A 23,893-nucleotide genomic window follows, 5' to 3' on the forward strand; every position below is an offset into this window, starting at 1 on the left:
GAAAAAACAAGAAGTCGGCAAAAATTTTTCTAATTTTTGAATTTTTTAACGAGTTAATTGTTTTTCTAGTTATTTATCTACAAAAACTGTTTTCCAATGGGCCTATTTTACTAAGACTGTCGAATAAGCCTAACCTTTATTTTTTTCGTCCAGATGTTTATCAGACAGCGCTGAAAAAATACTATTTTTGATTTTTTTAAAGAATATCGTAGGATCATTTTGTGCTTAAATCGTAGGAACATTTTGAAATATCGGCATTAAGAAAGGGTTAAGTTTTCGGGTATTTATTCCTTGAAAGACTAAATAACGAGGGGATAAAAATATGGGGAAAAATTTGTCTTGATTACTCAGCAGCCTTTAGAACCACAAAAACTTGATAGCATGAACTCTCAGATATTAAATAAAAACAGTTTAACTTGTTTTCATGTTTTCTATTCAAAATACTTGGATGACAGCTGAATCACTTACTGATATAAATTGAGCTATCACATAGAATTGTTGCCGTTAAAATTATATACAGTTGTAGAATGGTATAACATCAAATTTAAATTCAGTTGAATTACTGCAGGTGCGGATCTAGGATTTCGAAGGAACGAATTTGCAAATAAAATCAATCATCTTGTCGAGCATTTTCTAGATCAAACAAATTGATTTTTCGAGCTATCTTAAAACACCATTCAGACGATTTTGAGCTAAAATGTTCTGCCCTTCTAGCAAAATGTCAAAAATGATGTTTTCAGGCAGTTTTGGGAAAGTTTTGGCCAAAAAATTGCGCTTTTTGGAGCACGCTGCACCCTCAAAATACATTTTATTGCGGCTGCTGTCGCAAAATAGTACCAAAAAAGTACTCCTAAATCCGCTACTGTACTACTGCTCTCTTTTAAATTAAACAGAGTTTAGAATTTCTTATTGGCAGGAGTCACTCGTTGTCGGCACTTGAGGTTTCGAGGGTGTTTTGATCTGAGAAGTGTTCGTATTGCAGACCAAACAGATGTTCAATTTGTTCCAGAGGAGTGTTTTTCGTCTCCGGCATGAAATAGAAGAAAAACAGGACCGACAGAAGGGCAAAGACGCTGTAGCATGCAAATGTACCTAAAACGAAACAAACGCTAATGACAAGAAAAACAGTTAGGATAAAAGAAACGTAGAACACTCCTAATAGATTTTCAAAAGATTTTGTAGATCAACCTTTTTTGCGGCTGAGCAAATTGATTTTCGAGCTACCCTAAAGCACTATGAAAAACCAATTTTGCCAAATTTTCAGCTCCGCAAGCGCAATTTGAAAAAAAAAAAAACAATCCAAAAACGCCGTTTAGTTCCGCCGCTACCCCTCAAAAGTTAAATTATATTGGCGCCAACGGCGTCTTCAGAAAATTTTAGGGTCGGTCGGCCGAAAATGGATGTCGTAAAACAAAAATCCCTAAGGTCGAACTAATCGATGAAACAACGAAAATAAGTCCAAATAAATCAATGCGCTTCATATTTGCTTGGCAGTTGATATTTAAGAGCAATTGGATAATAATTATACAGTTAATAAGGGGTCTTTTCTGTTATAAGGCTGAAAAACTTGTTTTTTAGTCATTTTGCAAATTGAATCATAAGGTTTGAATCTGATTGGCTGAAACTACTTCCGGCGAAAGAGAAACTTGATTTTCAATAGGAACATAAATTAAATTGACAGTTTGATATCTTTGGGCCGTATAACAAAAAATATTTATAACAAAATATTATAAAAAACAACAGACAACAGCAAAATTATGATAGTTTGAAAGATGGATCCCGCGATTTCAAAGAAAAATTTAAAAATAAGTATACAAATGATCACCCCTGTTTTGTTCTTCAAGGAGCCAACTAAATTTTAGGAACTCAAATATCATACTTATTGACAAGAGCCCCTGAAAGGCGAAATAAATAACTCGCCTGCTTGAGAGATGGCGTCGACTAGGGAAAGAAAAGAGACGGAAATAAGGAGGTTGAAGGTCCAGTTGGTTGTCGTGGCCAATGAAACTGCTGTAGATCTGGCCCACTGAGGGTAGATCTCGGAGTTGTACAGCCACGGAACGGGACCATAACCTGAAAAAAATTCAAATCATTTAAAGCCATAGAACCCAAATACAGAGTCAGGGTCACGCTTTAATGAGTTTCAGGGTTGGTGTATGATCCTTGTGAGGAGTTAAATACTGTACATGTATCTCTTTATCTCTCTTGAAGCAACTTCAACTTGCAATATGGTCTGATTCCCCGTGAACTATTATTAATAAATTTTATGTCCGAATTTCAAATCCCAGATTTTCTCGCATCGTCGGCAATTTGGCAAGAAAAGAGACGAAATTGTTGAATAATTAAACCAAAAAAATCCATCTGCGAGATAACTGATGTGCTTATCAATTGCACAAAAATTGGATATTGTTGCTCACCTAGTTCTGACACTAAAACCTTCCGTTAAAATTGTACATTTAATTGCACAAGATTAAGTTTTTTACTTACCCACTGCAAAGAAAAGAAGATATGCGATGAGTGATATGATTATTAGAGGCGCTAGTTTGGAGGGACATGCGTCAGTTGAGAAGGTCAAGCCAGAGGTCGAATTCTCCGAGGTCATGTGGTTTTTGTCACACCTGCCGTAGGTGGAGAAGTAGTCGGGGTACTCGGAGGTTTCGTCGTCAATCTCGATGCAAGATCCCATTTTTACAAGAGTGTCAGAGGAGCCGCCGTCAAGGTAACACACTCCACACGCAGAGTCCAAAGCACAGTTGTTGCAGTTTCTACACAAAGATGAATTATTTGGATCAAAACGTTTAAAATATGATAATGAAAGAAAACACAATTTTCATAAATTAGGTTAACACCTCAACAAGCAACGCAGCTTTAACAGTTTGGCGATAAAAACTTTTAATCATTATGTTCTAATCAAATAGAAGAACCCTGTAGTGTCTAATCAACAATAAAGCCCTTTTTGCCATAGTTTGTTATTTTTACTTAACTGATGGCTCTGAATCCAGACAAACTTGAAAAATCACTCTTATACTAATTTTTGTTCTGATTCCGATTTTTTAAATTTGTAAACGAAGCAGCCGCGAAAGAAGCGGATTCAAGTCTAACAAAGATGAAACATGAAAATTGACTCACAATATAGTTGCACAGCTGTCGCTCTCTTGTTCCAAGCTCTTCTCTGTGAAGTTGAGTTGAGGCGCATTTCGAGATATGAGGGCAAAGGAGATGACCAACATCACAAGTCCCACAAATGTACCTGTAAGTAAATTAAAAATCAGATCAGCGCTCAGGAACATCATCATTATATTTAAACCACAAAGGAAAATGTTTTTTTTTCAGCAAAAAAGAGAGTTTTACGAGCACTTAACGGCAAATCTGCGCAGCTCAAGCTGACCAGCACATATGATGTCCATCTCAATGTGCATTCATGATCTTGAGACGAAGAGGCATTTAAAAAGTTGTTGTGAAGTTTCAAAAAAGGTATAAAATGAACATTAGTATCGACATACAAGCTGCACAGTTTATGATAAGTTTTTGAGTCATTGTTAGGTGCTTTTTTTAAGTTCATTTTCCGTGCCACGAAAAGTTGCTCCCATTCCAGGCAACTTGCAAGGTGGCCAACGAGCCTCAAACCATAAACAGTCGGGTGAAAAGTGCAAGCAAGGTCACTACATTCTGAATTTACAAAAGTGTCTACAAATTGAATTATGACGTAGGCAGATAGCATCCAAGTTTGGATGATTCGCACTTGAATTACACTCTTTTAGTTGCCCCACTTTGGTTCAAAAGTCGCTTTTTCAAGCTCTTTGTATAAAAAGTTCATTCAAATCATGAACAGATAGAGCTGAGTTACCGGTGGCACTGATGAAAAGCAGTTTCCTTCTGCCGAGGGAGTCCACTAGAAAGAGAGAGATTGTCCCTACTAGTCCATATATGGCAGTGATGAGGGCGGCGTAGAATAAAGCATGCTGTTTGTCAGGCACCCCCGCCATCTCCACAATAGATGCACAGTAGTACCTGAACATCGAACACACATCACGCGTACACACAGCTCGAACGAGTGTAAATAAACCAATACTGTCTTTTCTCTAATACGGCCCAAAAGATACCAAAACGTCAAAAAACTGTACTGATTGAAATAAAACTAGCGGTCCCACTGCAGCTAAAGCTGCTTCTGAAAAATTCGAAAGTATATATTTACACAAGAGGCGATACAAAGCAAACACAAAAAAACGAATAGAAAAAATGAAAACACAAAAAATATCTAGCTCTATCAAAAAGCAAATTTTCGTATGTCTCGATAGAAGTTCATTCTAGGCAAACATGCAAGACATCTGAAAAATAAATTAGCAACGAAACAAAGCTTACGAAGAGGAAACCAAGCCGACAATCTTCGAGCTGACGCAAGTTGAGCCGAAAAAAAGTTGATCAAAACATTTTAGGTTTCAAGTCCCACCAGAAAGTACAATGAACAATACTCGGACTTGCAACTACAATGAAACTTGCTTTCACCACAAAAAATGCGTGATGTGGCAACTAAGCCGACAATCTTTGAGCAGACGCCAGTTGAGCCTAGAAAAAAAACATAAAAAGTCAAGTGTCCCCCTGAAACTACAATGAACAACATTTGCACTTGCAACTACAGTGATAGCTTCTCACGGCACAAGCAAAATCCGTGATGTGGCAACTAGGCCGAAAAAACCTGAGCAGACAAACGAAAATCCGACAATTCGATTTTTATCGGAACAAAATACAATTGCATACTGAAAAAAGAAGGCCCAACCGGAATTAAAACGCCAGACCTTACGGTGCAAAAGCGATGGCGTTACGTCTAGACAAATGGAAATGCACCTGAAAATTGTGAAGATTCAATAATAATTCAAGGCGAAAGTTTGTGAGAAAAGTTCTTTAAGGGAAAAAAGCCTAGTTCTCGATTAAAAGACACTTAGTGTTAAAACAAAAAAAATGATCATCGGAAAAACTCATCATCGGAGGTTTGTAGCAGCAGCATATCGGTAAAAAAATGCTGCAAACTGAAATCAAGACATTGAATGGTTTTCAATTGCAAAAATTATGTTTGAAAACCAATTATTGATATATCGGGGATTGAAAAAAGATATTCAATCAAGCAATTACAGTTTTAAGGCACATTATTAGTAAAATCTCGTACAAAAACTCAACATTTCGCAAATTACATGTATCATATTTTCTAATGCTTATTAGGCATCTACCCTGAAAATTATAGAAACGAAAAGAAAGTTCAGCATAACTTGAAAAAAGAAAAACATTTCAAGTAATTACTTTTATAGAAAATTCTTGTTCAAATTGGTTTTTTCATTTCACTAGACCGTACGCATATCATTTGCTGCTATCAATTCTTTAGTCAGGCGAACCTAATTGAGATTCATTTGATTTTATTTTTCATCAAACAGAAAAATTGTCATATCTCGTCAGCTAAAAGATTTCTTCTATCAGATTTTGAGGAAAAATATATAGCGCCTGAGAGTACTCTTTCAGCATCCCACCATATCGTCCAAACTTTCAAATTTATTTTTTTCGAACATGAACTAAATGTTTAGATAAAATCACAAAAAATGGCATATCCTATAAACTAGAAAGTTTTGAGCAGTCAGAACTTCAAACCGCACCCAGTCATAGTTGCTAATGATGCTAAATAATGTATAGTTATAGATTGCGATATAAACCGAAAAATCTTTAAAAAAAATTAAACTAAGCAAGGGTAACCATGTCAATTTATTGTATGATAAAACATGCAATTTTCTTCGTTTCAAAAAAACTTCATTGTGTAGACGTAGCTTCAGCGTGCAAGTTGTTTAATATGAGGAAAAAAGTTTTTAAGCAAGCCGAAATAAGATATAGCTTAAACGTGCTAAATTTTGTTAGTTAAACATGCAAAACACTACGTTGAAAAGGATTAATTATAAGAAGTAAGCGACCGAAGCAGTAAAATACATAATAGATAGATAGATAGTTAGATAGATACATAAATAGATAGTGAGATGGATAGATAGATAGATAGATAGATAGATAGAAAAAGAGATAGATAGAAATATAACAGTTTTAATTGGAACTAGTTAGCTTCAACCAATCAAATTTTAGCTTTACTCGATTTTAAAAATTCCGAAAAAGTATATTGAGGCCGTTTATCAGAAAAGCACATAATTTGATATTTTGCAGAAAATGTAAAATGGTAAGTTTTGACTAAATGGTAAAAAGTGAAGCAAGTGAACACCTTAAAGCTTATACTTGAATGTTTTGAGAGTTCACAGCATACAAAGATACTAACATGACGGTGTTGATTCCCACTATCTGCTGGAACATTTGCATAGAACATCCAACAAACAGCGCCCTTCGCACATGTTTCACTCTCACAATAGCCCCGAAGGTCTCAAAAATTCCTGAAACAGCAGCAAGTTCAGGGAAAACGGTTTAAGGGCACAAAAACACGTGAAAATAATTTGCTTTATTCAGCAGTGATATGCAATCATTTAAATATTTGGCAATAAGCCAAGGCCCATTGTAACTTTAATGCCTAGATACATCAATTATCTGAACAGAACTACAGTGAGGAAGTCGTAAACAAGATAATTCCGAGAATTAGAGGCAAACTTTTGAGATACATAAAAGGAGGTCAGGCGTTCGATTAGAGATCATCAGATCGTGTCTTCGATCTTCTGCCATGTCAATAATAGTGCGCGAGGACAAGCTGTAACTTGACGTCTAGCTTCAGGTCTACCACAGCATGATGACTTTGTATGGGAGGAAAAAAGCCAAAAATTTTAAACGCAAAATGCATTGAAAAAATTACATAAGCCCTTGCTTTCGATTTATCATCTTGAAGATCAAACACAAAACATAGCCAATCTAAGATTGGAAAAAAGTAATGAACGCAAGTAAACATAAAAAACACTGACTTTCTTGAAAAATCTCAACTTTCGAATTTCAAAGAAAAAAATAGATGCCCTTTAAGCTCTTTGAATTTCTAGACAATTTATGATTGTCGCTTTTTTGACAACATGAACCCATCTAGAGATAAAAAGATAAATAAGTAAAGTTTTTATTCCGCTGGATATCTAAAAATTAAAAAAAAATTAAATTCCACTTTCGAAACTAGAAGTCAATCACGTTTTTTCTGCCATTTTCACGTTCGTATTTGGAGAGTGCTAATTACGTCACTTCCAGCAGATGAAATTCAATTGAACTCAAAAAGTGCATATATACCTAAGTGCATTCATAAATGCATCAATATGTATTAATGCACATCTGCAGTTATCAGAGACTTTTATGACTTTTCCTGAAAAAAAATCAGCAATACCTATATAAGTCTTCACTACGTTCATTACTCTTAAAAAAGATCAACAAAAATCTGATTTTCAAGTACCAATTACAATTGACATTTTTTTGGTTAAAAAAATCCAACTTAAAAAAACTGGATTAATGGGTAAATTTTCTATTCTGATGGATTTTTAAATTTTTGTAAATCCACTTTCAAAACTAGGAGTCACTCACATTTTTTTGCGCCAATTTCGCTTTCTTATTGGAGAAAGCAATTAACCTTATTTTAGCAGATGATTTTGAGTTGAACTCAAAAAAGCATATATACCTAAATACGTTCATAAATGCATTAATATCTATGAAAGATATTGTGTAGCTATAAGGGCGTTCTCAGACTTTTTCCTGATAAAAAAATTAAACGAAAAATTCATTAAGAACTATATAAGTGAAAATCGCGTCATTTTTTTACACTTAGAAAAGAGCAATTGCACTATCTCCGAAATATTTTGCATGGAAAAGCTAATTTTTTGGATAGATTTCAAGTCTCAAGATAGTTTAGTTTGAAACATCGACATTGTACGCGAAACTTTGTCAAAATATCAATGTTGCTCTTTTTCATGAATTCTGTCAGTCCAAACTTTTTTTTGCAAATCTCTATACTTCTAAATATTGCACGTGACATTCATTACCTACCCTTTTCTATGCCCTGTTGACGGAGTGAAATCTTCAGTTGATCACACTCTGCTTTCACGTCATATCCTTCGGGTCTTAGCTGTACCAGTGCTTCAAAGGCCTCCAATTCACTGCTGACCTCCCCCTCCGATATCCAGTGAGATATCAGATAGCGGGGGGATTCCGGGAGAAAAGCCAGCCCCAGTATCTGCACTATAGCTGGAACTGCACCAAGTCCGAACATAAATCTAAACAAATCACAAACATGCTTCAACTAGCGATCGAATCAGAAAAATCCCTCACAAAGAATAATTCTAGAAACTTTGAAATTATGATTTTTCATTTTTTAAAATATCTCCCAAATTGCTTGGTCAAGTCTATTGCATATTAATGGAGCCTTTCTGATGATTCAAACTTGATTCAGAACAAACCACATCACAGATGTATGGTTTCAAAATAGCAATTTATTAGGGGGAAGAAATGGAGAAGTTACGCCAGTTAAACTTCAACAGAATTAGCTCAATGGCTCATATTTTTGTCTTGACAATGATTTCAATTCAAATTCAAGCAAATAAAATTCGCTATAATATTTACATAACAAAATAAAGAAAATACCATGAGCTCAGTTGTGGTTTTATATTCATGGTCACTCTAATCATTGGTTTCAATTCGTTATGTATAAACATCGAGCTCGACACATAACCGTTACATTAACGTTTAAAATGAATGTAGTTTCATAAAATCAGTTACCAAGACATAAATGTGAGATAAAGATATGGACAAAATGTTTAAGACGCAGAACTATTGCTGTAAATCATGATCAAATTGCACATCAAGAAACAAAACAAATACTTTTAGACAAGATCAAGCCCAAATTAAGTTCAACTTAACTGTGGTTTAGAGGGGAGGGGAAGGGACCTCTTATTCTATGTTTAATATTAAGAGATAATGAACGCAAAAGAAGTAACCATCTTCACCGCAGGCACAAATTATATTCTATTATCCTACTCTGGTATCAAAACGTTGGTATCTCTGGTATAGTACTTATGACAATATAATGTTTTAATGAGAAGTCAGGATTACTAAGTATCATGCAGTTTCTCAAATTCAATGAGTAGTTCGCTGTAAGATTTTTATAATTAAAACTGTTTTCAAAAAACCTAAAAGCCATGTAAGCTTCGAAGCCTGCCAACAAAAAACTGAAATGACAATGATTCATACCCAACATATAGTTGAAACAGAGTCAATGACGCAAGGAAACAATAAACTAGTGACTTGTTTTCTTAAAAAAACTTCAACTATCGAATTTGAAATTTCTTTTTAAATATATGACCTTTAAGTTTTTGATTTCATGAACAATTTATCATAGGCAATTTGTTGATAAAATTATTCCAATTTGAGAAAATTGTATCAATAGGTAAGATTTTATTTAGCCGGCAAATCTGAAAATTCAAATCCACATTCGAAAACATAAGTTTATCACGTTTTTCTGATTTTTAAATTTCCACTCGATAGTGGAGTTAGCTTTTTCTTTAACAAAGCCCAAGAGGTGAATTATCAAAGGTCAAACCAAGAAAAACCAAATTTCATGACTTTTTCTTGAAAAAAAAACCCAGAAAATCATCACGACCTGTATAAGAGTATTCACTTCGTTCATTGACCCTTGATAAAAAAATGTTTAAATTTGAACAAAAAATCATAACCAAATTACAGAAAACTAGGTCAATAATTATTTTTCATTCCTGAGGGAATCTTGAAAATTGAAGTCCATTTTTGATGCAAAATTTTTTTCGCGCCAATTTAGCTATTGGCTAGCATAATAAGCCTCATTTTAAGGAATTGAGTCGAATTTTAAAAAAAGAAGAGTCAAACAACGTGAAATCAAATTTGAAAAGAGCCAAATAAGTGTCTTCACATCTTCTTTGACAGCTAAAAAATTTCAGTCAACGATACAAAAGTATTAGTGAAGCAACAATTGAACTCCAAAAATTTCAATTACATTTTAAGCAAAATGGTTAGCATTGAAACAAAAACTATTAATAATGCCTATTTTCCAGGTGAACTTCAGTCTGCTTTTCAAGTTGCAATGATTTTTTGTACTGTTTTGGCCATTTGATTACAATTACTCAAAATATACCCAAAATGAGCCAGATACATTCTTGAATTATTTCAATAGTGGGGGGGGGGGGAAATAGCTCAATAGGTACTTCAGACATGTTTATAACCACTTGAAAATAGTTTGAATGATATGATAATATGAACGAGATTCTCCAACAAATATGGAACGCCAACTTTTACAATATCAAAGCTCAAAAATTACATTCAGAGTGAAAACAAAATCAATAAAACTGAGGCACATAAAGCGACTTTTTTCTGTCCTAAATGAAAAAAGAGCTATTGCGTACAATAGTAAGGTGCTGAAGAGAGCTTTTTTGGTATTCAGATACAAGTTCAGAGCACCAAGCTTGATACTCGTTTTCCTCAATGAGAGGCAAGAGTCGCCCAAATAAAATTTTGCAAATTAATTTTTTTTCTTCAATTTTTCGATTTTTTCTTTTTCAAAATTTTTCTCGATACTCATATAAAATCAACTTCAGTCGATCAATTGATTGCGTGCCATAAACACATCAACCATCTAATTGCGTTTGTTGGCGCCTTTTTGTGGTGTCTTAGTTTTGGCTTGGGGGGGAGATAGCTCAATTGGTCAATACGGGGGGGAGATTGCTCAATTGATCCTATTTTCCTTTTCCTTTTAACTTGAATTGCCGCATTCCTTCCAAACAGCTGGAATTAACGGTAAAAAAAAAACTTTTGTTTGGCTGGTTGAAATGAATGGTTCTGAAGGTGACCGTTGGACTAGCATAAAGTTTGACTCGCATAACGCTCGACAAGCATAAAATTTTTTTTTTCAAAAAAGAAAATGTATCGACTAGCATAATTTCAAAGCTTTATTCCTCAGAAATAAATAACAGCAATCTAATCCTCCCAAATTGTAACTGATGTAGAAAATAGAAAAATAACCAACCAACAAGCAAACAAAATCACTTGTCATATAAATTGTGATCCGTTGCAACCGACCTGTGATCATTGATCTGAGAACTGATTGCCGCGCAATTTGTGAAAGGTGCAGAAAACTGCACTTATATGCTTTATGTGTACACTGATTTTAATTTTGACAATTTTTGATTTTTTTGTTTCGATTTTTAGGCTAGTCGAAACGCTTTTCAATTTTAAGTTTTTATGCAAGTCGAGCTTGATGCTAGTCGATACAACTCCGTTCTGAATGATAAAAAAACCTCCTAGTTATTGTAGAAGGAATTAAAAAGTTACTGGTGGCTTAAAATGATCTGAATGAGTTCAGGCAAATTTTGATTAATTCCAAAATCCTTAAAGAGTCAAACTTAAATTAAGTCTAAAAATCTCCGAATAAACTTGAACTACTATTATTACAAGCATTTTCGCCTCCAAGCTACCCAATTCCACCCAAATTCAATCGAAATTTTGCTGTTAAAAACTGCAGTAGGAATAAATTACTTTGGCTGTAGAAACTTGGCTGTTCTTATCTTTGTTTTTAAATGTTTCAGTGGCAGCAAAAAGAAGGAATTTGAGCTAACTTCCCTAGCTCATAACTATTAATAAAAAAGATAGCCAACAGACAGATGAAAGCATAAATACACTAAGTAATCCAAAAACATTGTGAATTTTGTTTAAAAATCCCCTGCATTTCAATTTATTTTCTGCCTGAAAACTAAAAAAAACTATCCCTATTCATGGAAAAAGATTTTTTAATGAATATCGAAAAACACTGAAAAAATCCCAAATTTATGACACAAAAACGGATTTAACTGAAAGAAGACTAGCCAGTTACTGTGCAAGCAGAGGAGCATATTCCATTCAGTCAACTTTCGGAACTTTAGTCAATTTTTTAAGATAAGACCTTCGGCGGGAAAATCCAAAAAGTCTGTTCTATAAAATCAAATCAGTAATAAAAATTTTCGTAGAATAACAAATTTTTCAAACTTAGAGCCGCGTGGACGAGAAGTTTTTCTTTGGGGGGTGGGGTTGGGGTTTGTGCGCGAAAATATATGTCAGCCTATCAGAATTCGTAATTCACATGTTCGAAGGAAAGCTATAAAATCAGTCAGTTAGAGCAGTTTAAGGGGCATTGATGATTGGCTTAAAATTTCCGCACATTCGGTCCTTCGCGCATGGGAATAGCCCGCATAGTTTGGTAAGTTTCAGTGTCAATTTGGTGAGGGGGTGTTTTACTCTTAACAGCCACTGACATCAGAGCCTAGCAGAGGTTGCACATCTGAAAACATCTCAGGGTGATGTATTTGGGCAAACATAAACGAGGGTGCTTTGTTTGAAATACCATTTGCAGCAAAGCACAGCTAATAATTCTTATTATAACTTCGAACGAACTCCCATCACTAGTTAGTTGGCAGTAAGAGTTATTAATTTGGTTGCATAACCATTAGCTGAGATTTCAACCTTTGAGAAAGTTCTGATTCTCATTTCGCCTCAAAACCAAACTCAGACCTTAAACTTGGTTAGCTTCATCTGAGTAAGTTATTATCAATAGCCGAAAGTTCATAACTAAATTTGATACACATTTATCGAACCCAAATTTCGGTTTGCGAATGAGACCTTATCGACCTATGTACAATTAAGTAACTGCAAAATACATTAAACGTCAAATTTCGATTCCGCTCTTATAACACTATCATACATTTTTGACCCACGCCTTATAATCGAGGCAAAAACTCTGAATTCTTTTCAAAACTCAAGATTGACCTCAAAATTTTGTGACGAAGTATCCTAATTTCCAGAAACATTTCCTTATCGAAGTAATCGGCATCTATTAAATACACATCATATGACAAATCAACATATTTGTCTTTAAGCAATGAATTTAAATTGGTAGCAACCGAACTCACAGAACCAACAAAACATTTGAATATAAAAGTCTCTTAAAGTTTACGAAGTTAATTTGATCTCAAATTGCACGCATATCGAAACTAGGCTCCACTCGAACCTCAAATTACAATATAAAATGCGATTATTCGTTTGACAATAACTTAAATTGAGTCCTTGTTGCAATACCTCAAAAACCATTCAATATAATATTCGGTCCAGCCTTAATTGAAATCCTCGACAACGACACATTTCAAGTTAATTACTGAGCCAAAAATTCAATTCACAGTAAATTTTACTTGATTTTTTAAACAAATAAATTTACCTTTGTTTTAATTTTTGTTTATAATTGTTGAGCTTTGCTATAGTTCCGTCGCGGTTCCTTTCCCATCAGGTAAGACTTCTGATTGGTTGAGCTATCAGCAATTGATATTAACAGAGGAATCGGAGTCAGTTACATTAGTGATTACCAATGAGCACAGTCGGCGGTATGCACGGAGGGGGCGGCGACGGGGCCGGGGGAGAGGGTAGAGGCGTGGTGGGGAGTGGCGATATTCCCAAGATGACGAGTGCCAACATGATAGTGTTGCTGTTGATGCCGGCACTGATCGTCGCCATCTTCATGATATGTCTTATCTACCTCAGTGGCTGCAGGTGCAAACTCGGAAGTCAGAAGGGTAAGTTAAGACCAATTATCCACAAGGAAAAGGAAAAGGACCAAAAAACGAGCTGTTCAGTTGATCACAGAGAACCGTTGTTGTGCTCATGCTTAAGAAATGCATGCAATTTTTTTGGTGAAGTCTGAAGAAGAGCATCTAATTCCTTTTCCAGTTGGTCAAAAATATTCGTAGCAGGCGAAAATTCCTTTGAAATTGTTGACAAGGAGCGACCGCTTGCTCCGCTACGCTTACATTCGACATGAGAGGGATAGAGCGCGTGAATCAGAGTTTGCCGCTCAATCTACAGTTACGAGTTGTCGCTTAATACGAATTGTTGCCTCTCATATTTCACACCAGTTGACCAAGTGAAAGCCATCTTGAGCACTATTTTTAATTTTATGACAGTTAAGCCCCTTTTTCGTAAAATCCTATATGACATAGACATTCACTAAAAACATAGTTGAACGAATTTTTAGTTCTGTAAAATGGTACCGCGACAACTCGGAGCAAAAGACAGCTAGAAAAAAAAGACCACTCGCAAACTTTAAGGAAAGCGACAACCCGCAGAGATTCAAAATTAAATTATAAATTAAGAATTTAGGATAAAGGTACCCAATGGGCGCGACAGTGGCGGTGAGCACATTGCAAGTTGTCTTTTATTGGGGGTTATATTTTGCGACTTGTCAATAAAAAGCCCTGAATGTTTGGGGACTGTCCTCTAATGTCAACGAAATAGTTTTCGATAAAATTAATGAAACTTTCACAACATGTGGTCCCAATTAAGCTAGTTTCTATACCCTCATAACACTACTAAAATGATCACAGATGAACCATTGTTTTTAAAATTCGACCATGGCGTTAATAGCTTTCAGATGATATAAAAACTGATCAAAGGAGCTAGTTTAAATTTATCTGAAGAAAAAAAACCTCGTGCTCTAATATTCCCTCCCTTTCTTCAAAAGTCGAAAGAAAAAACTTTTCCACCTCAATTGGCTAACCTCACCTCAGCTTCAATTCAATGAAGACGCGAAATTTTCACGCAGAGATGAAGCGAAAGTTCGCACCACTTGCTATAGAAGACAAGAAAGCCGCTAAGTAAAAAAACTCGAAAATGTCAAAAAAAAACAATAGCCAAGTCAATCGCATATGAAATAAGCATCGGACGAAAATTTACCAAACTGCAAGCAAGCCAAAAATTCCAGAGCAAAAACATGAAGCCGAATAAAAACTCCAATGTCTGTAAGTTTCAAAGACCCCTCCATCTCAAAACACGCACGCACAGAAATTTTTTGCATCAAACGACGCAAAATGAGGCCAATATACATTATGAGGCCAAACTTTGAACTCGATAGGCGCAAATTAAGGAGTGTGTAGGTCACTAGAATCCAGAGACAAGTCTCAAAACACGTTAAATTTTTGTCGGCGCTATCAAAGGGAACACAAGATCAAATAAAAATCAAAGCGCTGTCTCATAGCGGAATCCGTTTATAATTCACAACATACACAGCTTGACCTCGTAATATAATATTGGGAGCAGAAACTTATAAGTCAGGAAAATAAAAAACAAAAAATGAATTCGATTTGGTAAAATTATAACTAACATGACAAACAAAATTCGAGTAACACGGATATTAAAATTGCAATCATGCTCAAAAAATAATTTCTGCACCATTCCTTAAAGGAGGAACAGGAGATCAGTCCAGGAGACAAGTACTGTGAACAAAATTAATTTACGAGAAACAAAATCTAGTATCCAGTTGCAACTATCACTAGTCAAAAAATTTCAAAAAAAATCTGCTTTTTTTCGTTCACCTTATTGTTTATTTGATCCCTTCTGGCAGAATTTTTGAAAGAACGTACCAATGCAAATTTAGCTCAGTTTTTGGAACTTGAGGTGCCAGGCAAAATAGTTTAGTAAACGTTTAAAAAAATGACCTCAAAACCAAAACTGACATGAATAACATTTTTCATGCCGATGTTTTGTGGTCTTATTTGGTCTAAAACTAAAAACTTTTGAACCCCTTTATCTCAACACCGAGACAAAAATGGAGATTTTTATTGGAATCCGAAATAATACCAATAAGGATCTAAAATGACAATATACTTTCCAATTCGGAGCTTTCATCAAATTACTCAAAAAATTGATTTGAGAAAAGCACCCCCTTACCTAAAAATCCTTTCGGGTTACTTTCTTCACATGATCGGAACAAAAATCAAAACAAAACAAGGAAAGCCGGTTACCACAGTCTCAGAAAAAATACAAAAAAATTTTCTCAAATTGTTGTCGTTTTTTTCTGCATGTTGGGATGAAAAATCTGAACAAAAAATAGAACTGAGGAATATTTGAGAGTCATAAGTTTTTGAAGAAAAATGACTAAAAAAACGAAAAAAAAAAATGAAAATTTCAAAAATTTGTTTAAGTTTTTGCTAAGAAAAATTGAGCTAAAAACTCAAAAAACTTCCTTTACTTGAGTAAAACTAAGTTTTGACGGCTTAGATGACGACTACTGTATTGCAAAAATGCAATACAGTAGTCGTCATCTATGGTTATCTTGACGAAAAATTTTATCAAGTATTTAAGCTTCAATGATTTTATTTTTATCACAGATTAGTGTTCCACAAGCCGACATAGGTTACTATGCCAAAAAAGTCTGATAAAAGCGCAATGAAATTCGAGCTCATTTTTTTCGCGCTCACTGTTCAAAAAAAATAGCGTCTAATTGACTTTTACTTATCGAAATTTTTTAATGCTATATTGAATGTTTTTGAATATGAAATACATCTGATGGTGGTTTAGTTTGCAACTTTATTAATTATTCCATTTGGAACTTCAAAACAGAACTTCACATGAACAAACGAAACAAGACTGCTCGTATATCATGGCAAAGCCCTGAATGATCAGACTGCCTCTTAAAGCACAAGAAGTTTTTGTTTAAAAAAGTAGACAAAAATCATTTAAAAAAATCGAAAAAAAAAAGAATATATATTTTTTCATTTTTGTCTTTCATTTATCCCTCCACACACCGTGTAAAAGGATATATATAGAGTCACTACTAAGTAGAGATGTTGTTGATACAAAAAGCAGATTAGATAAAGTCTGTAGATTGGATATCAAGTTGTAAAAAAAGATAAAAAATAAAAATATATAAAAGAACATTTATTTATACACATATATATATATATATATATATCAATGTGTGTGTCTCTCACCGTATTAATAATACTATTTGCTTGGTTCGATTCAATTTGGAAGTATTTAATTCGTCGTTTACGCGTGTTAAAAAACTTAACATATCGCGCGTTAATTACTCCAAATAGGCCAATTAGGCTATTTTCAATCCCCATAACTCTAAAAACTCACATGTGAAAAAACTTCAGATGGTGTAAAAAATCAAGAAATATGATAAGCTAGGAAATCGAAATTTGACTGAATAAAAAACCAAAGTTCCTAAATTCACCAGGTCAAAAAATTATTAAGTTAAAATAAAAAAGTAATTCTAAGTCAAATAAATTAAAATTAAAAAACCCACAGCTTAAAGTCCTTTCCTGTAACCCTTGAAAGAATGATCGAACCATAAGATCATTCGTTAAGTTTCAATAACGTAGTTCTTGTTTAGGAACACCTGATTGTCAAAATTTTTCATTAAAACTTCCGATTCAATAGAGATGGAGCTTGAGATCACTTAGCTAAGCGGTGATTCAGAATCACATAGCTGTCATTATCCACTCTACTAATATATCACAAATAATCTCAGAAACTATTTACCAATTTATCACAAGTAATATTTAACAGACCTGACTTTTTTTAGGTTACAAGACCAATCGGCACTTTCCCTCAGAAGACAAATGCGTCATCTGCTTACGTCATCTCGACTCGGATAAGATGTCTGAAACCCTTTCGCTAAGTGCCGAAAGCTGCAGTCTTTTCAACTTATCAAGTCCAACTCAGAGTAAAAACCACGGATCCCTTACTATCAACAACGAACTAGAGTCCAACATTACTAGTGGCGGGGGTGACCCCTCAAACAGTGCGGCGGAGGGAGTGATAACGTCGGGCGGAAACACAGTCGAGGGACCCGGAGGCACTCGAAAATCACGGTCTGTATCTTGGTCCAACATGTACAAACAGAGAATATTCTCAGCCACCGCTTTGTCAGGGATAGGCAAGCACAAAAAACAGAGAGTGGTCCAGATGCGGAACTGTTCACACTCCTATCACAGCGACTGCATCAAACAGTGGATGAAGAGCAATAATTCTTGTCCCCTCTGTAAGACCAGAGTGAACAGTCGCATGTTGCTAACATTCCATCCCCACAGCTCGCCTTACTTTTCAATTGTCACCGTCTGACTCATCAATTCCGACCAATCCGATTTATTCCAATTGGAAGACGACGACGATGATTACCGATTTCATGTGAAGGTCGTAATGTAGTTCAAAACTCGCACAACATTCTTTATGATTACTTGTTCAGTTGTAGTAATTTAATTTTTCTTTTTAAGATTCTATTCTGAGAAGATTCGTTAAGAAATTCTAATTTATAAGGCTCTTCGAAATCTGACAAAATACGAGAAGATCCATGCTTAAGTGAATCAAGAATGGTAGATTAGCTCGTTAAGCTGAAATTACTTCAAAAATAGCATTTTAAGTGACTTTAGAAAGTGAAAATTGATTAAATTTAACCAAAAAATGGATAAATAAAATCTAAGAAACTAAGTATCTAAAGATCTATCAAGCTGCAATAAGAAATTACTTGCCCCAGAATTGTTCTTCTACAAATCTATGAATGCATATTTCGCGTATTTTGATTATTGCCTAATTGTTGCTTGCCTTGTTAAGTAATGATACTTCGGTTTATTGAACATAACCATGAAATCTATTAGCTATTGGTTGGGCGTTTACCTATGCACCTGGAATAGTTATAGATAACCGTAAGCACATATTCGTGGTTTCTAAAGCTTACACAGCACTTCTGAAGTTGGTCAAAGTCCAGAAATCTGGCCCAAACTTAATGTAACTACTTTTATCTTATTAATTAAGGTTTAATTGAACTCAACTCCAAATTTGAGTCAAATCAACTTCAGAAAAGAATCGAAGTTGTTATTAAAGTCTATGAAAAAGATATGTATGGCAAAATTTCACGTGAATTTCGCGTATTTTGTCAGATTGCTACTCGTCGGACGACTCATAGTCGGATGCGCTATTGGTCAGTTTGTGAAACATTTTGTAACCAATTCTTGAGTGTTTCAAGATGATAAAGAACAACTTACTATTACACGACAGGAATTTTTTTCATTCACGTGCTAAATGAGGATGAAGTGTGTTAGTTCCAAAATTACCTCCAACCGGTGTTTTCGACGTTTGCGAATATGAGTGCAACTACATATGCACAGAACTGCCCGAGAATGATACTGAAGTTATAGCACGTGACCAGGGTCCCCCTCACAGACGTCGGGGAACACTCGGAGATGAAAATAGGCCCGATGGTTGAAAGAATTCCTGCAAGATACAATTAAATCAAGTGCTGATTTAAATTATCCGGACAAAACAAACAAAACTTGAATTTTCAAACGCGTTTTTCTCAAATCGGGTTAAGATTAGGCAAAAAGGGAAAAGAACAAAAGTTGCTCAGAATTTTCTCAGAATTAATATGGTGTAATGTTTTCTCCGAAATTCTCAACCAAAATTTTACCCCATAAATGGGTCACTTTGGTTTTTTTTCTCAAATAATCAAAAAGTACGCTGAAACTACTTTGTTAATTGATAAGAACATTATATCACAAGAAGCCTTTTACACAGCCTAACAAAGTTTAAGAAGGGTTAAATCTCCAAAAACTAGAATAAAATAAATTTTACTTGATAGTCAATAAATGAGATTTTTACTATATAAAACCCAGAACCTCTGTTCAAAAACAAATTTTAAACAATTTGCGTAAATTTTTGAAGAGTTAACCCTTCTTAAACTCTGTTGGGCTGTGTAAAAGGCTTCTTGTGATATAATGTTCTTATCAATTAACAAAGTAAACTCAGCGTACATTACACGATTTTAATTCTGAGGAATTTCTAAGCAACTTTTGATCTTTTCACTTTTTGTCTAATCTTAACCCAATTTGAGAAAAACGTGTTTGAAAAATCAAGTTTTGTTCATTTTGTCCGGATAATTTAAACCAGCACTGTATAAAACAACAAAAAATTAAAATGTACAGATTGATTGTCGTACATAGGAAAAATTTCCACAGTTTCAGACTGGTCAATTTATCGAACAGGCCAACTTAAAAGTTTTGTTTTCGATCTTTAAAAAATTAATGCAACTCTTTCTTTGCTTTTGAGTAGTACTTAAACCGACTTGGACGTTCAATATGAAACTGACCAATAGCGCATCCGACTATGAGTCGTCCGACGAGTAGCATGGTGACATTAGCTGCCAGTGCAATCACACAGGAGCTGATTGAGAAGAGAGTCGCTGAGATGACCAAGAGGGTCTTCCTGCCACAATAGTGCGACATTCCACCCACACTTAATGGAAGCAGCGCCGCCGACAACAAAGTTATGCTCACCACAACCTAAAAAAAATTTATACAAGATATATTAATTAAAATTATAACTACAGTGCATTTTACAAGAAGCATTTTCGAAATTTTTAATTTTGCGGCCGTTTTTTGAGGATTGATTTTAGTGTTGAAATATTGGATAACAAAAGCTTAAATATAGTTCAAAAACTATCTTAGCCGTCAGCTACACTTAATAGCAATTAGACCTCTTTTTCTTCAGAAATACATGTAACTATATCTAAGATGAAATAGAAATCATTGATTTTGAACTGAATTAGGCTCAAATGCAGTGTCATCAATTTCAGTGTCACATCAAATTGGTCTTAAAATTGAAAAAGCTCAGACACCAGCTTTCCTCGACTTAATAAACTTTTCGATTTTTTGGGGGGAATCCGAATCACGACTAATAGGGCTTCAACATGATATCGCATTTGACCATCGAGTTTTTTGAGGTGAACAAAATGAGTTGGAGCAAACAGCCTATGCCATAGTTCCTTCGTACTTGAAGTGGTCGGAATAACAAACAATATTGAGCGCTAACATTTTGAAGAAATATTTCTATGAAAGTCACACGACATGAGTAAGTTAAAACCGTTTCGCGCTTCGAAATTTTATTATTTCCAATCCCATTGAAAAGGACCATTAAAAAGGCACTTCAGCAAACGATCGGGCGGCCTTTTTAGCGGGTATGCCTGTCCAAAAACAACACGTCGAACAGTTTTATCTCAACTACTGACCTCGTGCATACCATGTGACAAATTGAACTCTTCCGCGACGAATATCATGGCGCCCGACACTATTCCTGTGTCGTATCCGAACAGAAAGCCACCGAGTGTCCCGATGAACATCAACAAGCCCAATTTAGGAGTAAAATGAGACCAGAATTTCCCCATGATTTAATAACAGAATGTGCAATGTATAACAATTCAAAGATATTGCGTAACGAAATGAAATTGTGTAACGTATGACAATTCAAAGAAATTGCGTAACGAAATGAAATTGTGTAACGTATGACAATTCAAAGAAATTGCGTAACGAAATGAAAAAGCATCAATATAAAACAGCTACTAATAAAAAATAAATTTGAAAAATATAGGAAATTTGTGTAGGTAACAGTAATTTAATAAGTAAGTTAAGGATATGATAAGTTCGGGTTATTTGGCTAGCTGTTCAAAGCTTATTTTCAAGTTTTGAAAACTGAAGTCAATTTTAATTTTCTAAAAGCAAAAGTAGTATAAAAACTGCCACAGATGCTGTTGGTTAGTTAAAAGACAAACGCTGAAAAGCGATAATTAAGATTATAACTTTGTTTGACAAAATTCTGCCATAGACTGATGGTATAAAAAAGTAGTTCACAGAGAAGTCTATTGCTAGACTGGCAAACGCATTGCGTCCAAAGCTCCATTAAACTACTCGCTCTGGTTAGCTCACGCAAACACACCAAGCACAGAAACCAACTGAAAAATTGGTATATTGTAAGAACGAACGGTTCAACAATTTAAATTATAGAAGCAAATGTAACATGTTTTTATGCATATAAAATACAAGCTTTTATTGACAAAATTTTTGCTAGAAACTGGAACAAGTTGAGAAACAGGGATTTAAGTGAGAAATTAAGTTTTTATTTGTAGCATAAGATTGGCAAATGTATGCAGCTATGGAAACCCGAAGACCCTCAAAAGTCTTCTCGGATTTTAGAAAAAATAAATTTGATCTTTGTGAAGGCAGTTGATACTTTTTTTCCAAAACGTTTACTAGTACAATCAGATAAACATCCATGGATTGACAATGAAGTAAAAAATGCATCAGCAAAAAAGCAACGGAAGCCCGGAACAAACATTGTTCCCAAAATAAAATTGTCAAAAACCTAATCATCAGTAAAAAACGAAATTACTATCAAAATAAATTGATGCTTGAATCTAATTGTAAAACGAAAAGTTGTAAAACGAAAAAAGGAAATGACAGGTAAAGGGAAAAATTCCAAATCACTGAATCTATCGAAGGGGGACGCTGAGCATTTTAACGATTATTTCGCAAATATTGGCGCCAGACTTTCACAAAGCATACCAAATTGCATTGAAAATAATGTTATCCGTCAGCAACAATCGTTGTTTTTGAAAAAAAATTGATTTAATTGAAATCATTGAAGTCATCGAAAGTCTAAAAAATAAATATAGTATAGATTGCTATGATATCAACACTGTTCTCGTCAAGCATTTAAAAAATATACTAGCAGGCCCTTTGGCTGAAATTTTTCATGACTGCCTAACCTCAGGAATCTATCCAAATTGTTTAAAAATTGCACCAACTTTCAAGGAGGGAGACAACAAGGACCCCTCAGACTATAGACCAATCTCGCTTCTTCCAGTTCTGGGCAAAATTTTTGAGCGTCTAATTTTTAAACGAGCCAATCATATGTAGACAAGTTTAATATCATCCGAAACCGAAACACTCAATTTGGCTTCAGATCAAAAAGAAGCACTGTTGACGCCATCCTTACATTGTTGGCAGAAGTTTCAACATCGCTATCGAACAAAAAACTAACTGTTCAGAATACTTTTTTAGACCTAACAAAGCCTTTTGACGGAGTTAATCACTCTAACCTGTTAACAAAATTGGAACATATGGGATTCAAAGAGCCTGTCTTAAATCTCTTGGAATCTTACCTTGACAATCGCTATCAGTTCATCGAAAATAACTCTTTTAAGACCGAACTTAAACTTGTGTCTTTTGGTGTACCTCAAGGATGTATCCTTGGCTCGCTTTTGTTCATGCTCTATATAAACGATTTACAGATAGCCACAAAAACACAAGGGTACTTTTGTATGCTGATGACACTGTTCTGAATTCCACAAACAACAAAGACTATATTGCTTTCGCACATCAATCGGCTTTGCTTGAAGTAAATTATTGGTTAGACAAGAACAAATTGACACTGAATGTCAAAAAAACCAAGACCATGAGATGCTGTCGGAGCAAAAAAACTGAAAAAAACCAGTCAAATATTTTTTAAATGACACCCAAATAGAAGATGTAAAATGTTTTAAATATCTTGGAATTCACCTTCACTGTAAATTGAATTTTCATCAGCATATTGATAAGGTAAAAAACAAAATTTTGCAATTCTGTGGAGCGTTTTTTCAATTGAGAAAGTTTCTAACGGGACGGCAATTAGTATTTGCGTATAAAAGTTATGTGCAACCAATCATCCAATATGGAGTTTTAGTTCATGCAAATAGCGACAAAACCAAACTGTTAGAACTGGAAATGAAAATCGGAAGGCTAATCAGAATAATTTTGCATAAACACAGGATGGATTCAATCACTGAAATAATGCATGAAAATATAATATATACCGTAAGAGAATTTTTTGCGTACGAAGTTCTGAAATTAACCGAGAAAATTATTCAAAAAGAGTGCCAAGTTGATACCTTGAGATACTCCATTAGTGAACAAGAAGTAAACGTGATATTTTCAAAGAGAAAACCAAATCAAAAGTTAGCTATAAATAGAATCAAACTCAACAGAGGGTCGATTACACCTAAAAACTAGAACAATGTTTAACTTTGTAATAATTTTTTTTCCGGCCTGGGTCAGTTTCTTGAATGGGGCTTCTCATTTTCAATTAAATAGTTTTAATCTTAAATATTTCGGATAAAAACTTTCTAGGAAATACGGTTTTACTGGGCATGCTTTGAGACATTTTAATGATCAATAAGTAGAACTTGTTTCTGTTGGTTCCTAGGTTGAGGGTAGAAAAGACAACCCGAGAAAACAAAAAAAAATAAAATTGATTTTTTTTATAT

The 23,893-nt window shown here is 34.6% G+C and overlaps 2 protein-coding genes across 2 annotated transcripts; one reads left to right on the forward strand and one right to left on the reverse strand.

Moving 5' to 3' along the window:
- Positions 1-754: 754 nt before the first annotated feature.
- Positions 755-21,540, reverse strand: LOC134850906 (proton myo-inositol cotransporter-like). The gene is made up of 10 exons (XM_063866701.1): positions 20,825-21,540; positions 19,907-20,099; positions 18,876-19,035; positions 7,984-8,210; positions 6,302-6,413; positions 3,848-4,011; positions 3,130-3,250; positions 2,488-2,765; positions 1,921-2,073; positions 755-1,092 (listed from the first exon to the last, which is right to left on the reverse strand). Exons 1-10 carry the CDS (start codon positions 20,978-20,980, stop codon positions 920-922), a joined length of 1,737 nt encoding a protein of 578 aa, XP_063722771.1. The 5' UTR covers positions 20,981-21,540; the 3' UTR covers positions 755-919.
- Positions 12,369-18,037, forward strand: LOC134850912 (uncharacterized). Its single transcript, XM_063866713.1, has 3 exons — positions 12,369-12,529; positions 13,319-13,556; positions 17,348-18,037. Exons 2-3 carry the CDS (start codon positions 13,352-13,354, stop codon positions 17,884-17,886), a joined length of 744 nt encoding a protein of 247 aa, XP_063722783.1. The 5' UTR covers positions 12,369-12,529; positions 13,319-13,351; the 3' UTR covers positions 17,887-18,037.
- Positions 21,541-23,893: the final 2,353 nt, after the last annotated feature.

Source organism: Symsagittifera roscoffensis, chromosome 1 (assembly GCF_963678635.1).
Source record: "Symsagittifera roscoffensis chromosome 1, txSymRosc1.1, whole genome shotgun sequence".
Lineage (NCBI taxonomy): Eukaryota > Metazoa > Xenacoelomorpha > Acoela > Convolutidae > Symsagittifera > Symsagittifera roscoffensis.

Bases quoted from the DNA above. Each gene is read 5' to 3' on its own strand.
- LOC134850912 (XM_063866713.1), top strand. From the start codon at position 13,352: ATGAGCACAGTCGGCGGTATGCACGGAGGGGGCGGCGACGGGGCCGGG. The intron at 13,557-17,347 runs GTAAGTTAAGAC...GACTTTTTTTAG, and splicing joins CAAACTCGGAAGTCAGAAGG to GTTACAAGACCAATCGGCAC.
- LOC134850906 (XM_063866701.1), bottom strand. From the start codon at position 20,980: ATGGGGAAATTCTGGTCTCATTTTACTCCTAAATTGGGCTTGTTGATG. The intron at 8,211-18,875 runs GTAATTTTGGAA...TGATTTGTTTAG, and splicing joins GTCGAAAACACCGGTTGGAG to ATTTATGTTCGGACTTGGTG. The intron at 2,766-3,129 runs GTGAGTCAATTT...ATCTTTGTGTAG, and splicing joins GACAGCTGTGCAACTATATT to AAACTGCAACAACTGTGCTT.